Below are 20,394 nucleotides of genomic sequence, written 5' to 3'. Positions count from 1 at the left end.
ATGTGCAATATGATATTTTATTTGTTTATATGAACATGAAGTATTCTTCAAACTCCCTTGTATTTCTTTTTGCCTTTGAGCTCCCACTAGGTTTATGGTTGATTAGCTAAGACATTCCTTTCAACAGCTCCAGCTCCAGAGAGGCAGGAAACAGCAGAGAAAGAAAATTATTCTAGAGCATCATCAGAAACTCAGCAATGCATACTGCAGTGGCAGAGGCAGGGAGGAGAAAGGAGAGGTATTCTACCGAGTCAAGTCAATATTCAACTAAAAAGGAAAAAGCTCTCTGTTGCCTGCAAGTTGGGAAACTAAGACATGAACAATACACAGGAAAACTGATTTCCCTCTGTTAACATAACCCTGCAATTCAGTGTGTTGGGAAATAACAAAAGAAAGGGAGATGTAGAATAGCTCAGATTAGAACCCCTTGAAAAACATGGCCTACAAGTTTAGAAGCATCATAGCAAAACCAAACGTTCCACATGTTTCTGCCCTTTAAGGATGAGCAAAGCAAAAAAGTCACAGAAATGTAACAGCCACACATGAAAAAAATAGGATTTCAGTTCTCAAAACTGATACTCTCTGAACTATTGGAGAATAGTCCTCTCTTACACTTTCAGTATCTAATCTCACTAACGCTACCTTAAACTGTAACAGGAAAAATGCTTTCTCCTCTATCATATTAGATTATAGCACTACCCCCATTTCATTTTTTATATTTTACATACAACTCTTTTCCACCATCATTTTTATTTTGCAAATTAATCTAGATTTATGCAAATCTAGGTTAACAAAAATTTGATACTGGCCAGAAATTTCAGTAAACACAATGACACACAGGAAAAAAAAAGTAACCCAGGCAGCTAAGAAGCCAACCAACTCTGGCATTAATAAGAGGGAAATGAAGGAGGAAGCAGAGAAAGAATGGAAGGGTATTAGAGACATTAACATGTATGGAAATGGCATAATAATCTATCATGACTTAGCTAAAACGATCTGGCTGGACAAAACTCCTTTTTTCCAACAAAGTATATCTAACCTGGACTTTATTAAGACATTTGCTATAGGACTGTCAAGACCTATAGAACAGACAATTAGTAAAAGTACATAAAAGATGTGTAGGAAGTTGTACTGCACTGAAAGAATGGATCATGCTCATTATAGAGAATGATTATAAGCAAAGCTCTTCCCTTCTTGGCATTAATATTCTTTAGTATTTGTGCATTAATGAAATTTCTAATGAAAGAAAATCTGCAGATGCTGTTAAGGCAAAGGATGATCAGAACAACTATAGCAAGAACTGGATAACCTTGAGGACTGTAGCAATACCAAAAATTTTGATTTATGTGAACAGTGTAATGAAATGCCAAGTCATGTGCTCTTAGTACCATGCTAAAGAAAAAAAAAAAAAAAAAAAAGAGTTCTACAAAAAGCTAGAACCCACTGCTGGAAAATGAGTGAGGAAGGGAAAGACCTTGCTGCACTGTTCCAAGAAAGTCTATTATCTATGAAAGTATGCAGTTGTGAAGAAAGGCAAAGGTGGCTCTTGGAAAAAGGACAGGATTAATGCCATAATGTAAGAGAGATTTCATCTGGGGTACTGTTTATGATACTAGTTATTCCTCATGAAGAACAAGGAGTAGCTAGTTCTGCATTTCTCTTAACACAGTCTTGTATGGGAAAGCTAAGAGAGACAGGCATATTCGGTTTCATGAAATGAAGCCTACGAGAAACTATGACTGCTTTCTTTAAAGGTATTATAGGAGTCCCAACAGGGCTGAGAAAGATGTTGAAATAAATAAAAATAAATAATTGTTGACACAAGAAGTGAGTATGCCTCCATAGCCATGAAAAGTCTTGTGATAGAATTCGGAAAATTTCTAACCATCACAAGAGACCAATGGTGAAACAGCCATCCAACAGGATCAGTAGGGCAAGAAACCAAGCTACTTGTAGCATGCCGCTTAACCAGTTTAAAAAAAATTGATTATGACTTGAGTACCTGCACTGAACAATGTAGAAAGTCACTTTAAAATCTTATTCACTCTACCTATCTAGCCACCAGCATTTTTGTCTGAAGCAAATCATAAAGAGTAGACAGACTCAGGTTTTTAGCTGAACAGAATGACATATGTAAAGAGCAATAATTTCATAAAGCAGCATGAAAGTGTTTCAAAACACAGTTCCAGTATTACTTCTATCTACATTCTTCAATGGCCTTTGATACTGCAGTGAAAGACAGGCTAGCTACATACAGTATCCTGATTTAAATCCATTTTATTTTTGTAATGTTGCACATCACAAAACAATTAATAGATCACACAACATGGCTAATAGATCTACAAAGGAGCTCTCCTACAAGCATCCTAACTGCTATGGTAAATTAAACTCCTACCCTTGCTATGATACAATGAGTACTGTGCTCTTCATACCAAGAGGAACAACATTTCAAAAGCTCAGTACCCTGTTTTCCAGGATTGTTTCTTGAACTGACCTGGCTTCAAGCTTCTCCAAATCAGATGAAAGGGAAATTTCAACCTAGAGGTCCTACGTTCTAAGGCTGAATGAGAACAAGTCCTCTCATGAAAAGCAGGGATGTGATTTAACTTTCACTTTTGCATAAGGACTGATTTGGGAAGCATTTCCCAGAGCACGTTCTGCAAGCACGACAGGCAGGGGATACCTAGTTTGTGAATCCCAAGAAGATTCAGGCATCTCAGCAATGCAGAGAGATGGCAAGACTTTGTTGACTGTTTAAACGATGCTGTAAATAAAAAGAAAGGATGCTTTCTGACTCTCCAGCTTTCTGCCTCACACACAGTTGGAAAAAAGAAAAATTCCAGGTTGCTACAACAACTGAAAGGCACCAGCATAGCAAGCCACATTCTCAGTAAAAATTTATGTAAACCTGAATACAGTTATGCTAGTAGTTTTCTCGCACATTAAAATCAGCCTAATATAGCTAGCTGCAGGTAGGAAATCTTGAATCAAATGCTGTCAATAGAAACTCTATAATGAACTGGGGGGTTGTGGGGGTGTGGGTGGGGGAACCACAAATAAAAAAAACCTCCAGAACCCCCAAGATTTTATCTATTCTCAAAAGAGCAAAGTCCATCATCACATTTGCTGCTTGTGTATTTCCACATACAGAAGGGGAGAACTTTAATGATAAAGACTCATTTTGCTTATTTTATCCCTATAAATTATTTCAGACAGCAGTGTCACAATTTAATTCAGGAAAGGATTTTGGCATATCTTTAAATTATGCTAAAATTAATGAAACCTGGTCACAAATTTAAAGCATATTCTTCAATGGGTTCTAGAACAGAGGAAAGCTCAGCTGTACCAAGTTCTTCCCAGACTGCAGCACAAGCTACTGTCATTTTGTACTTCAGTGCACAGAGAAATCCCACATAATCTTCTATAATACAGAAGTTACTTTAAAAATACACATACTTTTGTGTACTGTATCTTAAAACATGCCATTAATTTCCATTTTGCTTGCCCCATTCAACCTAATAATACACCCCAGCTAAATTACCTATGGTTCTGAAAAAGGAAATATGGCTTGAAAGTGCTGATACGATCTTAATTAGAGCACCAAATAATGCATGCTTACAATATTGTCTTCATAAAAGTGATCATGAATGTTTTTTCCTCTGATGTACTTAGACTCCCTGAAGATTTTTCAGTGAAGAGATTTGCAATTTTATTTCACAACACAAGTTTTATCTACATAGAAAGTTTGATAGAGACACCAGCTACTAAATCAGTATATGTAACAGGCTGCTTTGCATGCATTGAAAGTTTAACTACAGCACAGAGGTTAGAAAAACACCTACAAAACACCTATTTCAAGGACAATTCTAACCTCTTGCCACCATTCATAAATGGAAAAAAGCTGCTACACAGTTCAGCAGTAAAAGAGGATAAAGAACTGATAATAATCCTTGTGCTCCTCACATGAACTCCAACAAAGCGTTCAAACGAGACTTTGAAAGCTGCAAATTGTCCATCAAAACACAGAATAATTTTTGTTAATCCTTGTGCCACAAATTACTAATCCATCTGGAAAGCTGTTTTTCTGCATTTGCTTACAAGAGTGTAAATGTCATTAAACAGAAAGACAGCTAGGTTAGTAGCAAGTTAAACAAAATACAGAAATAAAAACTCTGCAGCAGTTGACCAAAGTGGGATTTGCAGAAGTACTTACAGCTCTCAATCTCCAGCGTGCAGTTCTGCTCATCCAGAGGATATCTCCGTAGGTCCATCATACAAGCAGCTGTTGTTGTAATTCTAGGAAGGAAACAGAAGAGCTTGTTAATGCATCTTGTTCCCATCTTTCCTTGATCACACATAGTTGAAAGAAGAAAATACATTTCTACATAACTGACACTCTTGCTTTTTTTTTACTGAAATACCGTGTGTGCTGCTCACTTGTAACTAATGCTGTTTTAAGACGGTTATGCCAGTGTGGTGGGCGAGCAGAGAGATTCTCCTTTACACCCCATTATCACAGTACTGTAAGCTTTAATAATTGCCAACCAATTTATCCTGACAAAATGAAACACGAATTAGGATAGCAGCACTTCTTTCATTTTATAGCAAGGGACTTCAAGCCAAAAAGGAAAGGCTCAAAGAAAGGTGGCAGAGGAACTCTAAGGAGGAACAGAGAAAGACACATACTTTGTATCCTGGGTTAATACCCTAATCCCTTTACGAAACTTAATTCTCCTTTCTTCTGTTCAATAGTGCTTTGTAAATGAAGTATTATTTTATCTTCACTTTAGAAAGCAAACATTTTCAGGACTATTTTCACAAAACATTTAGACTGTATTTGTGCCTCCAGACTTCAGCAAACCTTATAACATTAACATGTGTCAACTGTAGCTTTAGATGTTGAGAGAAACATCTGTACCATCAATAAATCTTTTGCTGATAAACCTCACAGAGGAATAAGACCCTGAGCTGAATATGAACCAAGGCACAATTCTCAGCAGCATTTTATTAATTGTGTTCCCATCAAGTCTTCTTAATGTGTAGACAAAAATCAATTCTTAATCTTCCCCTCACACATACACACACACCCTGGAGAGCATGCTATATAACTCTGTAGTAATTAAAAATATTACAATTTGGAATCTGCCAACAGTCAAAATAGTATGTCCTGCGCATACTCCCCATAGGACCAGGTGTGGATTTAGTTCATAAGCTGAGAGGTTTCTAGCCTTTCTTCTCTCCACTTCTACCTCATAAGAGCCCTTTTCCTACAGCTGCTAGAACCTGGTGATTTACACAGACGCCTCAGAGCAAGAAGGTTTTTCTTCTATGTGATAAGTACAGCTGAGTGGCCAAATGCATTTCGGGAACCTGCTCCCACATGACTAGAAAAATGAGAGCACGGCACAGCAGCCAACTGTACAAGCTTTCTTCGTACTGAAGTTGACCAAATGATTTAGCTCAAATCATAAAATCCAAGATAGTGTAGGTGTGCCTCCAAAACAGGACGCAGGGGAATAGATGGAGTGCCTACAGCACTTGTAGACCCCACGTCACCAGGCAGGATCAGCAGCTATGTCATTCCAGGGAATCCATGAGAGACTGGGTGACCAACAGTTTTCTTCTCAAAATCCTGTCCCCGTGTATGGGGGTTACTGGCCTTTCATAGTAGATATTTAGACTGTTCAATAACTGTTCAGAAAACTTCTTCTACACTCTTCAACCTGACAAGACAGAGAACTCTTTCCTTTGATGAGCCTCATTCTTTCTCCTTAAATGCCTAATAAGAGTTTGTAAGAAGCAGAAAACTACAACTGCATGAGAAAGGCTCAAAATTAACTCAAAATTTTCTCCATCAATCCTTTCCACAAGGATTAAAACACGTTAAAGATATACAACCTTTTCGTTAGTATCCTTACTGTCCTATCAATATTTTACTGTCATTTCTAGGAAAAAAATAATCCCTGTATATCCTTCAAAGAAAAGAGAACAAAAGTAGGGGTAAATTATTCCTATAAACACTTAATAAGTCCTCCCTCCTTCTTGTCAGTCTAGACAAGTTCCCTTAATTCTACATTTTGACCATTCATTTGTATTGAGCTCTCAGGAAAAGGAACACCTTTTGAAGTTCTTTCTTCTAACACTGCACGGGTACTCACAGAATTGCTTTTGAAAATATATTGTTTTCCATCAATGTGGGTCACCACAGATGTTTCAGAAGAAAAAGCTTCCTGGAGTGGACAAAAGCAGGGGAAAAGAATCTTTTGGCTCCCCTCAATGGAAGTCTTCCAGCTTTTAACAAAACCAGACTGCTGAGGAATATATGTTTGTCAATAGCAAATGCAAATGGACCAAGTGGCAGCATATATTGTTAAAAGAAACCCCACCCTTGGCAGTCCACATTTGGGTCCTTATTTTAAAATTTGGAGGAAAATCAGAGAAATTGCCCTGTTCCAGTATCAATGTAAGATTGATTATTTTGGGGAAAACTTCAGGAAAGGTGGAGTGAGACTAGGAAAAAAAAATAAATACAGCTCAAGCGTTTTGTTTGTTTGGGTTTTTTTTTTTTTGCTGAGGAGGCTTGTTGTTCTGTTTTGTTTAATACCCTCAGTGTTTCCGTATCTATGTGTCATACCTATAGTCATAAGTTTTAGAAGAACTTCAGTAGTTCACAGAGTAAAAGGCAGGAGCATAGATTTACAGCCAAGGTTTAAGTGCACAAAAGAATTGTGGTAACCTGGTTGACTACTAAGTTTTCTAATACCTTTATCTGCACTGAACACATTCTTCCTACCAGCGTCTACCAGACCAGGGGCATCAACACAGAGTCAAAACCACACCTGTGCTATCCTCAGCAAAGTGTCCATTCGTACTGATGGTGGAGCTGAGCACTCACAATTCTGACATATCTTCAGTACCACAAAAGGGGCCAAAGGCTGCAGCCAGCTAGGACAAAAGCTCTGTAGGGAACATTTTCAAATCATTTAAAGACATAGTGCCTTACCTTATCAAAAAGTAAAGAAAAAAAAGTGGCACAGTTATGAAAAGGATTGGTAGAGCAGAGTTTTAATCAAGCCAAAGCAGCAGTTTTGACAATGTACTTAATTCAACTGACTTATCCATAATGCAAATCCATTGAAATAAAGAAAGAAGCCTGTCCTTTCCTCTCTTTGTACCTCCCTCATATTTTCACCCTGACTTTTCTCACATTTAAGGTAAAACAGAAGTAGTTCTCTTTCATCTTCAAAATTATTTAAACAAGAAAACCTCCTATTGATAGTTCTTAGTGGTTTGCAATTCATGACAAGTAGCTAAACCAAATTATCAATGCAAAAGCATTCAAGAATTACCACCTTGGAAAACTTTTGAAGTCAAGACACATGCCCTATACGTTTTCAGATGGAGGAAGAAACAGCAGTTCATTATAACAGTTAGGAATACTTGAAACAGGCATAAAGCCTCTTCCCCAGAGCAGAGCTATTTCAATTTTCATAAAAGGATTAAAACAGCCTGGACTAGTGCACAAAATATAACATTGTATTTTGCATAATGTAACCTTGAGAACAAACAAAGAAAAAAGTGAAAGCTCTTAAAAAACAACACTGTGACTCAACACATTACAGTCATTAAGGATGATAACAGAACAACAGTGCTCTCAGAAACACTGTATGAAATGCAGCACATTACGGAACTGTCTCATACACTAATCTTTTCATCTGCTGTTAAAGAAAAAGAAACCTTGTGATATTTTATTTTATTATTCTTAACAATGCAAACCGGTCCTCAGCTTCCTCTTTTATGATCTGTATTTTGAATGCAGACTGATTATGGAGCACCAAAAAAAAAAAACCCAAAACGCCACACAACTAAAAAACCACCCCAAAAAAAACCAAAAGGAAAAACCAACAACAAAAGCAAACCCTAAAGCACTAAACCGACCAAATAAGGTATTACGAACTAGACCTAAAGACGATTTCGTGTGTCAACACGACCATCGCTTCAGCACAGAGTAACCTGCACCACAACTAACTTGCAGGGAACGTAAAGTTTGCTGTCAATAATTGAAAATAATTCAGACAAACTATTATGTCTGAGAAAGCTGAAACTCTGCCTTTGTCTCCAAATCTTTGTGGAGGTTCTATGATTCAAATAAGAGCTGGAAATTGGCACTGATCCTTTCACAGGCCAAAGTTGAAGGCCACAAATAACTTCTTTATAACACCTCCAAACTTAAAGTGATGCAGAAAATAATATCCGTAACAAATACTATCCCAGCAGTGCTAATAGTTCTTATTTTTCGGTGCTATATAGAGGACAGTTTTTCAAAGTCCCATAGATTTTGTTCTTCTGGCAAATTCAAATGGGATTTGAAATTCAAAATCACAACTTAAACAGCTCTGACATCACCAGTGAAGAAAAAGCAGCATTGAAAGACAGGAGAGCAATGCTAATGACACATGGAGATGGACAGAGTCCAATTCCCTCTCAGAGCTGCAGTGGCTCTGCAAAGCTATGGGGAATAAGCAGCAACAGCAGCTTATCTCTGCCCTGGAAGGAAGCAGCCCTGCCCTGTAATTACAGGATTACAGACACAACAGAAATGATGAGCAAGAAGGTGACAATTTCCGATAGCTCCTCTGAGAGGAGCATACAAGAACCACGTATGGTCTCTTAACTCTAGCACTGAGAGATCATGATCCTATTCAGTCAAAGACAGAGCTGAAGCCTAAGAAAATGCAAAGACTAATTTTTTCTTTAAATGTGTGCACATACATTTTGTTGAAAGCAGTGTGAGATTCGGCTTCAGATTTGCATATCTGAAGGCAGGCTATGACTCCCCATTAACAATATCAGGAGCGATCCAAAGAGCTTGCAAGGATACCAGGGTCTATAACAGACTGCATCGCTTTATCATGGACTTCATAAGAATCCTCTGCACATACTGACTGAGATTCACAAACTCTCTGAATTAGTTACTGAAACCATGTACTGCAGCTAAACCCACTGTTCACTTCTGCTTCTTGGAAACAGTCCTGCTGCGCAACAGTTGGAAACTCCGGTGGCAGCAGCGGCCAGCAGAACCAATTTCAAATACGGGGAAATCTGGGAACAGAACTGTGATGTGATAAATCTCTCTCCTGAACAATAATATTGGATTTAGACATATCTGTCAAGGTTGTCAGACATACTAACAGATCTACATTTAAAATAAAATAGATTTATTGCTAATTTTCGAGTTAACAGAATTCTTCCTCCTTCTGCTTATTCATGTAAAAGATAAGCTTCCCTTGTATGACCATAGGTTAAGTGTTGGCTTTAGCAAAGGATAAACAATAGCAGCATTTCTACAAGTCCATCATTAAATCTGAATATTCCGCTATAATCTTTCAACTGTAAACCACATATAGAGTTTCTCAATGTAGTTTTATAGGAAAAAAATAGCAATTGTGTTACTGATGTTTGTGTCTCGGTTTGAGATTAAATTATATGCTCAGGCTACCCAGAATCTGTAATATGCTCTCTTCTCATACCACTTCTCAACATTTCATGACTATTCCAACCTACATTCCAATTTAGCTAATTGTTCTTACTCCATTTGGGACTCACTACCTCATGACATACAGATATTTTCCCTTGTTCTGTTGTGTGCAATCCTTGAATAGTTAAGTACTCTCTGAAAACACTGCGCGTATTTGTAAAAGCTGGAAGGCACAATGATAAAACAAGTTAAGGATAAGAAGGATATAATGCTAAAGCATTTTCTAAACGTACTACAAGATAGGAAAAAACTTTTGTAGCTGATAAAACACAGGGAGTCAGAACACATACAGAAACTTCAACCTTGTTAAGTTTTGTTGTTGTTTATATTGCTGGTAAAAGAAGCATACAAGATTTTTAAGAGGAAACTGACATATATATATATGCCTCTGATCTTTCTTAGGAAGTAGCTCTGCTTTTCTCTGCTGAAGGATAGCCTGTTGTGCCATCTGCATGCCAGCTGGGAAGAGTCATGGAAAACTGGAAAATTTGGCTGTTATTTCATGACTCAGAAGAATCAGAATTTTGCTACAGATTTCCATGCAATGGTGTCCGATTTTCTGCTGTATCTTTCTACATGTAGCTCTCTAAATTGTTAAATTAGACAGCATTGCCTACTACCCTGTCAGAGTCCAAAACTCAGCCATGACACCACGTTCATAATTTAAATCCCTACAAAAAGCACATATCATTCTGCAGTAAAATGTTCTAGTACAATAACTTCAGCTTTAGACTGAAGTTGTTCAAGCCTTTCTCTGAAGCAATGCGTGCTCCTCTAGAAGAGAAGACCCATATAACACAATGCAGCAGCTATGGCAGAAGAGCTCAGAGGAGCACTTCATAATTTTAATATTTTATCACCAGGAAATGTATCCTTGTCTTTCAGCATTCACTTCACCTCTCCCTTTCAAAAGAAATAAAAATAAATAAAAGGGAGAATGCTAAACTGCTACAGGACAGAATTAAACAATATGAGCATGATGGCTGAGTGACTCAGCGTGTAACACCAACCTTGGAGTAAGGAGCTAGTACATCTTCTCCACTTAAACACACTTCATAGTCTCTTTGTTTTATGACCATCACTAGAAAACTGAAAGTTTTACTTTCAAATATTTTGCAAAACCTGTTCCTTATTCTGGTTGTGAAAACTGCATGCCTATTTCACTCAGGTAATGTCAGCACTGAAGTGAAAAAGTGCATTATTTCAGCATCTTTCTCTTAAAAATGTGTATTGCTACCACCCAAGACATGTTGGGTACTACAAATAAATAATATATATATACACAAAACAACTTTAAACTAGTTGTGCCCTCTTCAACAGGGGGAAAAAAGTTTCAGTCAAATTTCTTAGAGAAAACTGTACAACTCAATGCATTTCAGAACATACAAAACACCTTCCTCACAAGCTGTTGGAGGGGGTGTGTTCTAGTAATTCAACTTTATATATATGAGAGTACAAGAAGATTTAAATTTATTGCATTCTCTTTAAAAATAGCTGACTTAGAAGTCTGATATTTCATTTAATACAGACTCTTTTAAACTATGGAAAAGAGCTGGAACTTTCTAAGGAGACACATGGATTTGGTGGCTTTTTAATCCACTCCCAGTGCCTAAAATAACTGGTGCTTAGTTCTAGTGAATATGTTGGACTGTAAACGCACCCTATATTAACATTTTTTATTCCAGGATGATAAAGTTAAAATGTTTAATTATATAATTGAGGAGCTAGGGAAAAAGGGAATATCTTCTCCACACAACATCCACTGCTTCAATGCACAAATAGTGCAGATAATATTGCTCTTACAAACATAGAAATAAGGAAGTACAGATTATCAGAGGTAACATAGTATGAACTTTGCCCACAGGCTACCTTTTTATGCCTTAAGAGAGTAACAACTACAGTAGCACTTCCACCCTATAGCAACAACTTGTCTTTGGAAGACCACTGTCTTATTTCCTGCAGAAGCCAGAGTCTGAATGTTAAATTAAGTGGGTCTTTGAAAATAGTGTGCAACCCTGTCCTCCCCACCCCTGAAATGCCTGCAGTAGTCAGCCTCCAGCGACTGATGGACACATCTCCTTGTGGAAGCCACATTTAAGGCAGATGTCGGTGGTGTTTACACAACCTGCAGCTCCTGCACCTTCCTCTGTAAGTGAAGAACTTGTGCTCTGGATGATGAGCTCATGCAGAAGTGGCATTCACTTCTTCCCTACGTTCTTAATCTATACTTTCTGTGACAAAGTCAACCCTGCAAAATCCTCTCTTCTCACAAGACGCCACCAAGAAGATCACCAATTACTTGCCTATTCAGGGAGACATCTGAGTGGAAGGTATTTTCACCATTCTGGAGAAAGAAAGTTCTACCCAAGATAATAAATTGATGTGAAAGTCAAAACAATCTTCAGAGGAAAAGGCACATTCAGTTTTATGATTGCAGCTTATTTAGTAATTCTTAGAGAAGCAAGATAAGAGCCCAAGGCTCCTATTCCTCTGGCTTTTGTGAGTCAGAATAAGAATGCTCATTTTCCACAGGGAAATGTCAATAGAAATAATAAATTTAAGTGGATTCTTCATAAGCAAAATTACTTGCAGATCCAAAAAGATAGAAAAAAAAAGCCAGTAAAAACCCTCTAGCACAGACCTGAAATTATTAAGTTTCTTTCAAGAACCTTTACAACAAAGGAGTAACCCGTAAAATTCTAACCCTCACAAAAGGCTGAGACAAAAGTAAAATGAAGTCTCCCTGCCCTAAAGCAGGAGTCACACTTTAAAGGCAATCAAACAGGGAGACAGTTAACAGAATGAAGGCAAACTGTGTAAAGCATAGTAGAATAATAGACACAGGTTATTATTAATTCAATTATGATTAGAAATTCTCATCCACACAGACTGGAATGCAAGGATAGTTGCACTGCCTATATCACTGTAGTATTTCAATTAGAGCATTTACTTTCTATGCTTTTTTTCCCCCCATTAAACAATTTACCCTAACCTTTATAATTTCAGCAGAAAAAAGCTCATGATCATGTCATTTCTTTCCTCTGCTCTAACAGAACTTCACCACTGCTAGGAAAGAAGCATTTAATCACCTTCTCTTCATTTCTTCTACCTTCTGACTTTAGACAACTTCCACAAAACGCAGCAGAACCTCATCCAGTAGCATGTCAAACTGACTGCTACAAACAACCGTGGGTGATTGCCTTACCATGAAAGAGAATGGGTAGGGGAAGAATTCCTCCTCTGAGCAGATCTACAGGCAGCGCATTGTGTGCTAACACTAGTGCCTCTGAGTAACCACTGCTGTCCAGGCCATTTCTAGTGCCCCGTTTGTGTAAACTTTCCAGATAGCCTAGAGTAACGCTACCTCTATGACCAAGTCTTAAACAAATTTAGATTGTTTTGTGTTTTTTTTTTTTCTGTTCCGGTTTTACTGATGACCAAGATGATGTTCTTTCATTCCTTTCTCCCTGAATAGGTCTAAAAAAACCAAACTGCCATTCACCACATACTCAGAATCAGAAAACAGAGCATGCTGAGCAATCCCCCAAAATAAGAGCCACAATGTCCTCTGGCAAAGGGAGCTCGTCCTCTGCAGCTTGACTCACTACAGCAGTTACCTGCTGCAGCTGTAATGCGCTCCGTACACCTTGCAGTACTCTTGCAAAATGGACCTCCTTACCTCTGGTGACAGATACCTCCTTCAGGTCAGTCGCTGTCAAACAGCTGTATGAAGTCAAAATATGTTGGTTTGGTTTTTTTTTTAAATTCCTGAATAAAAATCAGAAAAGCCTTCATGTTGATGTAGCTAAAATCTCTGCTGTCCCCACCTTCCCTCTCCCCTCATGTTGCATCTAAGCTTAACACAAGCTGACAAGCCAAAAAGAGAATAAGAAACTGTCCCTTTTAGTATTGCTACTGAACAAGCTGATTATATCTACCATAATTGTTCAGTACAATAACCAAAATATTCTTGTAACTACCTAGAGTCATAAGATCAGTATGTCTTGCTTTGCAAATAAACATTTCAGCTTTGTATTTAGGGAATAGTAAGAGACACATCTCCAAATACATAATTCCACCCTACTGACATCCTTTCAAATATCACTGTAATATCAGCTGTCAATAACAAGAGAATACAAACAAAAAACATGGATGACCTTAAAGCTCCAAAGCAGCTGAAGCACTGCCCTCAGACTATGCTAACGTATTGATGCTCCCATTGGCTTGAGAAGCACATAGATACCAATGTATCATTTCACTTCTAATTTTACAAGGTTTTGAAAATAAACAAACAAATAAAACTACACCTGTGACAAGAATCCTTCTTCCCCCCTCTCTCCCACCCCTCACTTTTGATTGTGAGCTTTGCGATCTGATATTTTAAAACACACGTCTGTCTGGACTCAAATTCAACCCAAAGACAAAGGAAAACAGGAATCCTAGTTTTTTAATACTCCCTGGAAGTACCTGTCTTGCTATACACAGTGGGTCTCAAACTATATGAAAGCTTGATTTAAAAAGAAGATAAAAATACCTTTGAAACATTTAGAGTGATTCAATCAAGTTCACAACTGAGCAGCCGTATCAAAACTACTACTGATTTCATTTTGTGTTCACATGCACCATGAATGACAAGCAACACAAATACAATCATACACACACACACACACATATATATACACAATACCATAAACAATAGACGCTCCTTAACCATTCTTCCTTGATGCATCCTGTTTCTGATTTGTAGCGTTTCTCCCTGCATTTGTGTTTTGGTTTTGGGTGTTGTTTTTTTTTTCAGCCAAATGCTATTTTCAATCTCGGCCAAATAGACTAACAGGTTTCAGGGACTGAAAGTATTCCATATCACCTAGTTTGTTACCCTTGATTTTACACAAATCTTTATCATCAATCATTCATGAACTGTACTTCACTGCTGCATCACCTAAGTCAATTTATAGATTTACCACAGAAAACAAAAGCTGACCAAAATATTAATGCCGTGAGACCCCAATTAATACCTAGCACTGATCTATACAGTTTAATTCCTAAGAATATTTTTTTTTACCATGATTTTTATTTAATTTCTTTACACTGTTTGATTTACTAATTCCCGTAACTCAGATGTTAACAATAAATCTATCTTATCTCGAGATATTTTAGGTCTTAGTGTTTATAGCAAAAAGTTACCATCATATGACTGGGAAAAAGTAATGAATATAATTAGACTGAATAATTAGGCTCTGATGTCAGCCTATCATACACACTGCATACACATATATCGTTGGCCAGTTTCCAAAACTGTGTTAACTCTTGCACTTAAGAGTGTAGGCACTGGAGTACTGAGGGCCTATTTCAAGGTATTAGAGTGGTACAACTGACATAACACATAATGACCCGGAACATCTCATGGAATTAATGTGGGCACTGAAATTACAGGTAAGTCCTTGGGGGAAGGATTTAATGGATCTTTCGTCAGCAGTTGTCATGTCCATAGATTAGTTATTACTGAACAGTATTGAGTTTATCATTCATGAGTGAGAAAGTTTTTCCCTAGAACAGGGAAAAGTTTAAAGGGTCAAAAGCACTCAAAGATGTTAATCATGCACCACACAGCAAGTACTTCACACTAGTCCACTTGTACAAATGCAGTCTGCAGGCCTGTAGATCCAAGTATCTTTAAGAGCATTACAGACATCAGTTACTGAACTCATAGTGCTGCAGAGGGATAGGTTAAGGACATTTTCAAGGCAGAGTGAATTCTTTCAGTGGCACAATCTCAGTTCCGATTCAACAGTCAAAATCTTTAGTCCAATATGGTTAATCATAGGCTACTTCCACCTACTTCTCTTGCTTTTAACTTTTTGTAGCAATCACTCCTCCTCACACGCTTGCCATGGCTGGCGCTGCACTGGTAAGCAAGTGGGAGGCAGTAGTATCAAACAAAGAAGGACAAGCAACTGTCCTGCTGAATCGTTTTGAATCACCTGCTTATGTTTTTATTTCCAGAAGATTTGTTTTGGTGGTATTGAGCATATAACAGCATTTCCTCTGTAGAATAGACTTTTATTTAATATTTTTTTAAATGTTTAGTATTTATCGATTAATGTTTTAGTGCTCGTATTTACCCTTCCAAGTGACCTAAGCAGATGTGCCAAACAGGACATCGAATTCTGTACTGTAAATAAGATGCCATGTGTGACAAAGATGGATAATAAAAAACCAGGTAGTGGGTATGCAAATATAAAAAATAATGTATTACACTACCATACTTTTTTTTCTATTTCAGAACAATATTTTTAAGTCATAGAAGAGAAATTGCTCATTTAAAACAACTACCGGCAGTCTTAAAATTGGCTACAATTCATTCCAGTTTTTGCTAATCATGATTTGTATTAAAGTACTGTCTATAAAGCATAGCTGAGAGAGATGTATTATGTAAAGCATCCTATATGTACACACTAAGAACTAACCCCCAGGGATATAAAGCCACAGAACTTCACTGTTCACCTCAGCCCTGTATGTCCAGAGTGTCAGTGGGGCTTCTCCACCCTAATTAGCAGCCAGATCTTGGGTTGCTTAAGCTGTCTTTCGTAAATCACCTGTTTGCATCGTAGCTACATACCTCATCTGAACTACTATCCCCATGTGAACAGTATTTAATTGAGGACAATGAATAAAGATTTAGCAGATATTTTTAGGCCTAATTCACAGCATCCAGGTTTCAAATGAGAGAGTCCTATTAATGTCAATTGTCTTTAGGTAAGCTCCTGCAGAGGGAGGAAAAAAAAAAAAAAAAAAAAAAGACAAGAAACACACACAGTTGATTTTATATATAAAATCTTACAATGGCGTGTTGGGGAAGAAAGGCAATCTTTCTTATTCATATAAATGCTTTAAGATAGGTCTGAATTGGGCAAAATATTAGCAGTTTGTTCTGCACATTTTATTCTTAAACATTAATATTTTCTCTAATTGGGCTAATCTGCAAGTAGACATCTGTGGAGAAACCCTGTTTTGCAGCTACTTCTGATCATAGTCCCTCTTTGCTTTCCTCTGACAGGTAGGTCTACTGACACGATACCTAAAGCCAGTGCAATTTTTTTTCTCTGACAATTTAAAAATAAATTAGTTAAAACTACCTCCTATCACATTCCAGGTGTCATGTCAGGCTTCAGTGCTCTTCTCATCTATTGTGGTAGGCTTAGACCGACAATCCTCCATTTCATATCTGGTCAATTTTAAACACCAAATACGCTTACTGCTTTAGTGTAGTATTAAAGTAGCAGCAGTATTTTGAAAATGGGAAGCCATGTTCTCCTTTAACATTTCCAAATCAGTATCTACATTTCAGATGAATTCTACTTTAGATAAGGGTTTATTGAATGCATAAGAGAAGCATACAGGTTTGGTTTTTCTTTAACGATGAGTCAAACTTAATGACTACAATTAACAGGCATCTAAGTTAGCTCCAGCTATCCTGCTGAAATCCACACCATTTCCCAAGGGCTACATCTCCCATGCCAAAGTTCAGATGGTCAGTTACGACCATTCTTTTCCTTATCTTCATTTCAGAACATTCATAACTTTGTTCCAGAGAGAGAAAAAATAAAACAAAACACCAAAACACCCCAAAAAACTTCTGACATACTAGCTGCGTCCTGCTAGCAAGAACTGAAAGCTTGATAAGATATATAAGCCACTGAACATTGGAAATCTAAACAGAAAAGCTGCATAGAGGCTGCTTTTTGATATTCAGTTGGTCCTTTCCTGTTTCTGAAATAATACCTTTGAAACTTCTCAGTAACTAGATCTCAAGGGCTAGAACACTAATCCATACACTGCAAAAAAAGAAAAAGAGGGAGTTTCCTCTTAATGACCATATTTTGTTGCAGAATTCATTTTTTTATTGAATAAAATTTGTATTTGTTTAAGACAAGCTTCAGTAATCTTGCCACAGTCCCTTCTTTTCCATTTTAATGCTAGTAAGATGCATCAGTTTCTGTAGTCAGTTATTTGCATTTATGATCAATACAGCTATTAGCTTTGGAAGATACTTGACTCTGACCTGCCGAACAGCCTGAGATGATTCTGTACACAATGCCATTATCAGACAGCATATGACCTGAGTCTCAAAGAGAATCAGAAGAGGTCAACTGATTCTAATCAGAGTTTAGTCAGGTCTCTGCTTCCCGCATGCTTATGCGGACAAGTGGGTATCACTTTTAACATTTTATATACCCAGAACTGCATTTGAACACTTCATGCTGCAGCAGAAGTTGAGTCAATACATAGGCTATATATGAAGGATTTCTTTGCATTGTGTACTTTTATAAATTCATTTAGAAAACATGCCCCCCATTGCTTTTCATGTTCCCTTGGCTATATGTGAGACCTTTTCTCCAAGAAACAAGTTATGATGAGTTCACATTTGAGACTGATGAAGTCAGCTGAAAAATATTAGTCCTACCCTGCATACAGCAAATATACATTTGATGAGAAAATAAGTGCTCATCTGAGATATGTTGGACCGGTCCTGGAACCATTCCCTGTATGCAGCGATGTTTTTCAAGTGATGATTTTGATGTAGGAAGTGCATCTTTTTTCCTTCTTTTTTTTTTTTTTTTTTCTTTTTTTAAACCATCTCTAAAATTACTCCCATGCTTTACTTAAAAGTCTTTTATACATAAACAATAGAACAAGACATGCCAAAACTCCGTAAATTAAATTCAGATCATCAGGAAAGAATTAACTTGATTAAACGCACAGGTGCTTTGAGGTGAATGAAAACACTGGCATAAACCGGCAAGGTGAAAGCATCGCTTGCAGAGCTATCCCACTGCCACTCACAGAAGTGAGTCTGATGGCTGCCGTGTCCTCTTTTGCACATTCTTACCCACTCCTGAGCCCAGGCATGGGAGCAACGGCCATCCAGCCACAGTCCTCTGGCAAAATGTGGACGACTTCTCACAAAATCAGCCTGTTTGATAGGCTTTAGAGAAGAGAATTACCAGCAGAAAACCAAATATTTCTTAGGATTCACATTTATAAAGCAGGAACTTCAAAACCAAGGGTTTGAGTTTTTTCCCCTAAGTCCAATCTAGTGTTTATCAGAGGAATCTTCACAGTGAAGAGCACCGTCTTCTTTAAATGTTATTTTTCACGTTATGAATGTCCACATGTCAACATTGTTATCTGATACTAAATGATGGTAAGAGGACATGATGGATTCCATTAACCACCTCCCAAGAACACCTTTTAATTTTCTTAATGTACAAGGATAATAATAGTTTGCACCACCCCCTCCATGAGGCATAATACTTATGGGAAAGATGTTTGAAGAGCTTTTTAAAAATAACAGCTCAACAGAAAAGTCTTAGCAGGGATGTGACCTTCAAATCAGCACTGCCTGCAATATGGGGACAGAAGGAAAGAACGCTGTACAATGAAACAGCCACAATTTTACAGGCAAGCGGTTTTCATGTGAGAAATATGGGAAGGCACATGAAAATTATCTCTGCCATGTCTTGAATGATTAAGATAGTTCTGTATAAGCCAGTCCCAGCATTCTGCTCATTTCACAACATATATTCCCAAAGAGAAAGGAGAAATATCCATCTGCTTGGTTTTTGTTCTGTTTTGTTGTTGTGGGGTTTCTTTTGTTGTTGTTATTTTTTAATTGTCACAACATTTCAGTATTTCACATACAAACTTACTTTCAGATATTTCAAGCCCTGACCAGACTTAATCACTACTCTCATGCATTACATATGTTCATTTAACCCAAAGCTAGAGCTAGTGACTCCACAAAATCTCTCTTACAGATGGTAAATCTCATTTCTAACCATAGACCAGAAATTTAGCAAATAATGTCATCAGTTTAATAACTTTCTTGTTAAGGTTAAATAGTTTTCCCCAATGTTCCTCCAAGCTGACAAATGAGAAGAGCAATCATATGAACATCAGTACTGCACTAAGGAAGCAGGCCTTCAGAAGTTAGATGGAGTCTGCCTATACTGTAATCGACATTTCACAGAGATACAGACACCGAGGTGATAACCAGCTTGCTCAAAACTGCTGCACTTTTCAGATTCTTCAGCAGTCAACAATCTGAAATTTATGATGCTGAAAGCATACAAGTATGTTTGTGGTGCAGTGGATCTGTCTCAGCTTTTCATTTACTCAAATAAAGTAGTTTTCTAAGTCCACTAGGTTCAATCACGACTGCAGTGCCTTAACAAGGTCTTAATAAATTCTCTCGTCTTGGAATAGCAGAGACCCTCCTAAATTCAGAATACCAGCACCTTAGACAGCAAACTACATATTATGCAATCTTCTGTGCTAGGTAACAGAAACCACGCACTGTGTGCAAGCCTACATCTCTGCACATAGGAAAACCAAGTTCCTTTCAGGTCCTTTCTACTCCTTTTTAGGTCACTTCTCCATTCACATTTCTGACTGACTGAATCTTAGGAAGCTTGGCACTTGCTAAACACACCCCGCAAAGCCACTCCTCCCTCTCTCTCACAGCATCACTGCTCTGTGACCCAAAGGCTCATTACCCCCTCGCCTGCTTCCCCTTGCGAACAGCTTCAGGTACAGAGGTATTAATCCCTGCATTGCCACAGACACTATATATTCTTGATAAGGAGACACCAGAGGTAGAACTCTCGTTGACAGGAGAAGAACTGTACTTTCATTTTGCAAAAATAACTTTTAAAGAGTAATCCTGAACTTCCTTTGATTGTACTTGCAACACAAGATATTTGCTAAGCAAATAAAGAGCAAAATAAAGTATGAAGACAAAACACAGCTGCTCTAGTGTTTGGAAATAATGATCAGGAACCCAGGAGTGATAC

General features: G+C 37.6%; 1 protein-coding gene across 3 annotated transcripts in view; it reads right to left on the bottom strand.

Annotated features, from left to right (window-relative positions):
- Positions 1–20,394, bottom strand: part of GABRB2 (gamma-aminobutyric acid type A receptor subunit beta2) — a 174,904-nt gene that overhangs the window by 76,139 nt on the left and 78,371 nt on the right. For all 3 annotated transcript variants that reach the window (XM_064458969.1, XM_064458968.1, XM_064458970.1), the window contains one exon: positions 4,214–4,296. In XM_064458969.1, coding sequence (XP_064315039.1) covers positions 4,214–4,296 — 83 coding nt within the window. The remainder of the gene's footprint in view (positions 1–4,213; positions 4,297–20,394) is intronic.

Source organism: Phalacrocorax carbo, chromosome 8 (assembly GCF_963921805.1).
Source record: "Phalacrocorax carbo chromosome 8, bPhaCar2.1, whole genome shotgun sequence".
Taxonomy (NCBI): domain Eukaryota; kingdom Metazoa; phylum Chordata; class Aves; order Suliformes; family Phalacrocoracidae; genus Phalacrocorax; species Phalacrocorax carbo.
This window is presented reverse-complemented; position numbering and strand designations above follow the sequence as displayed.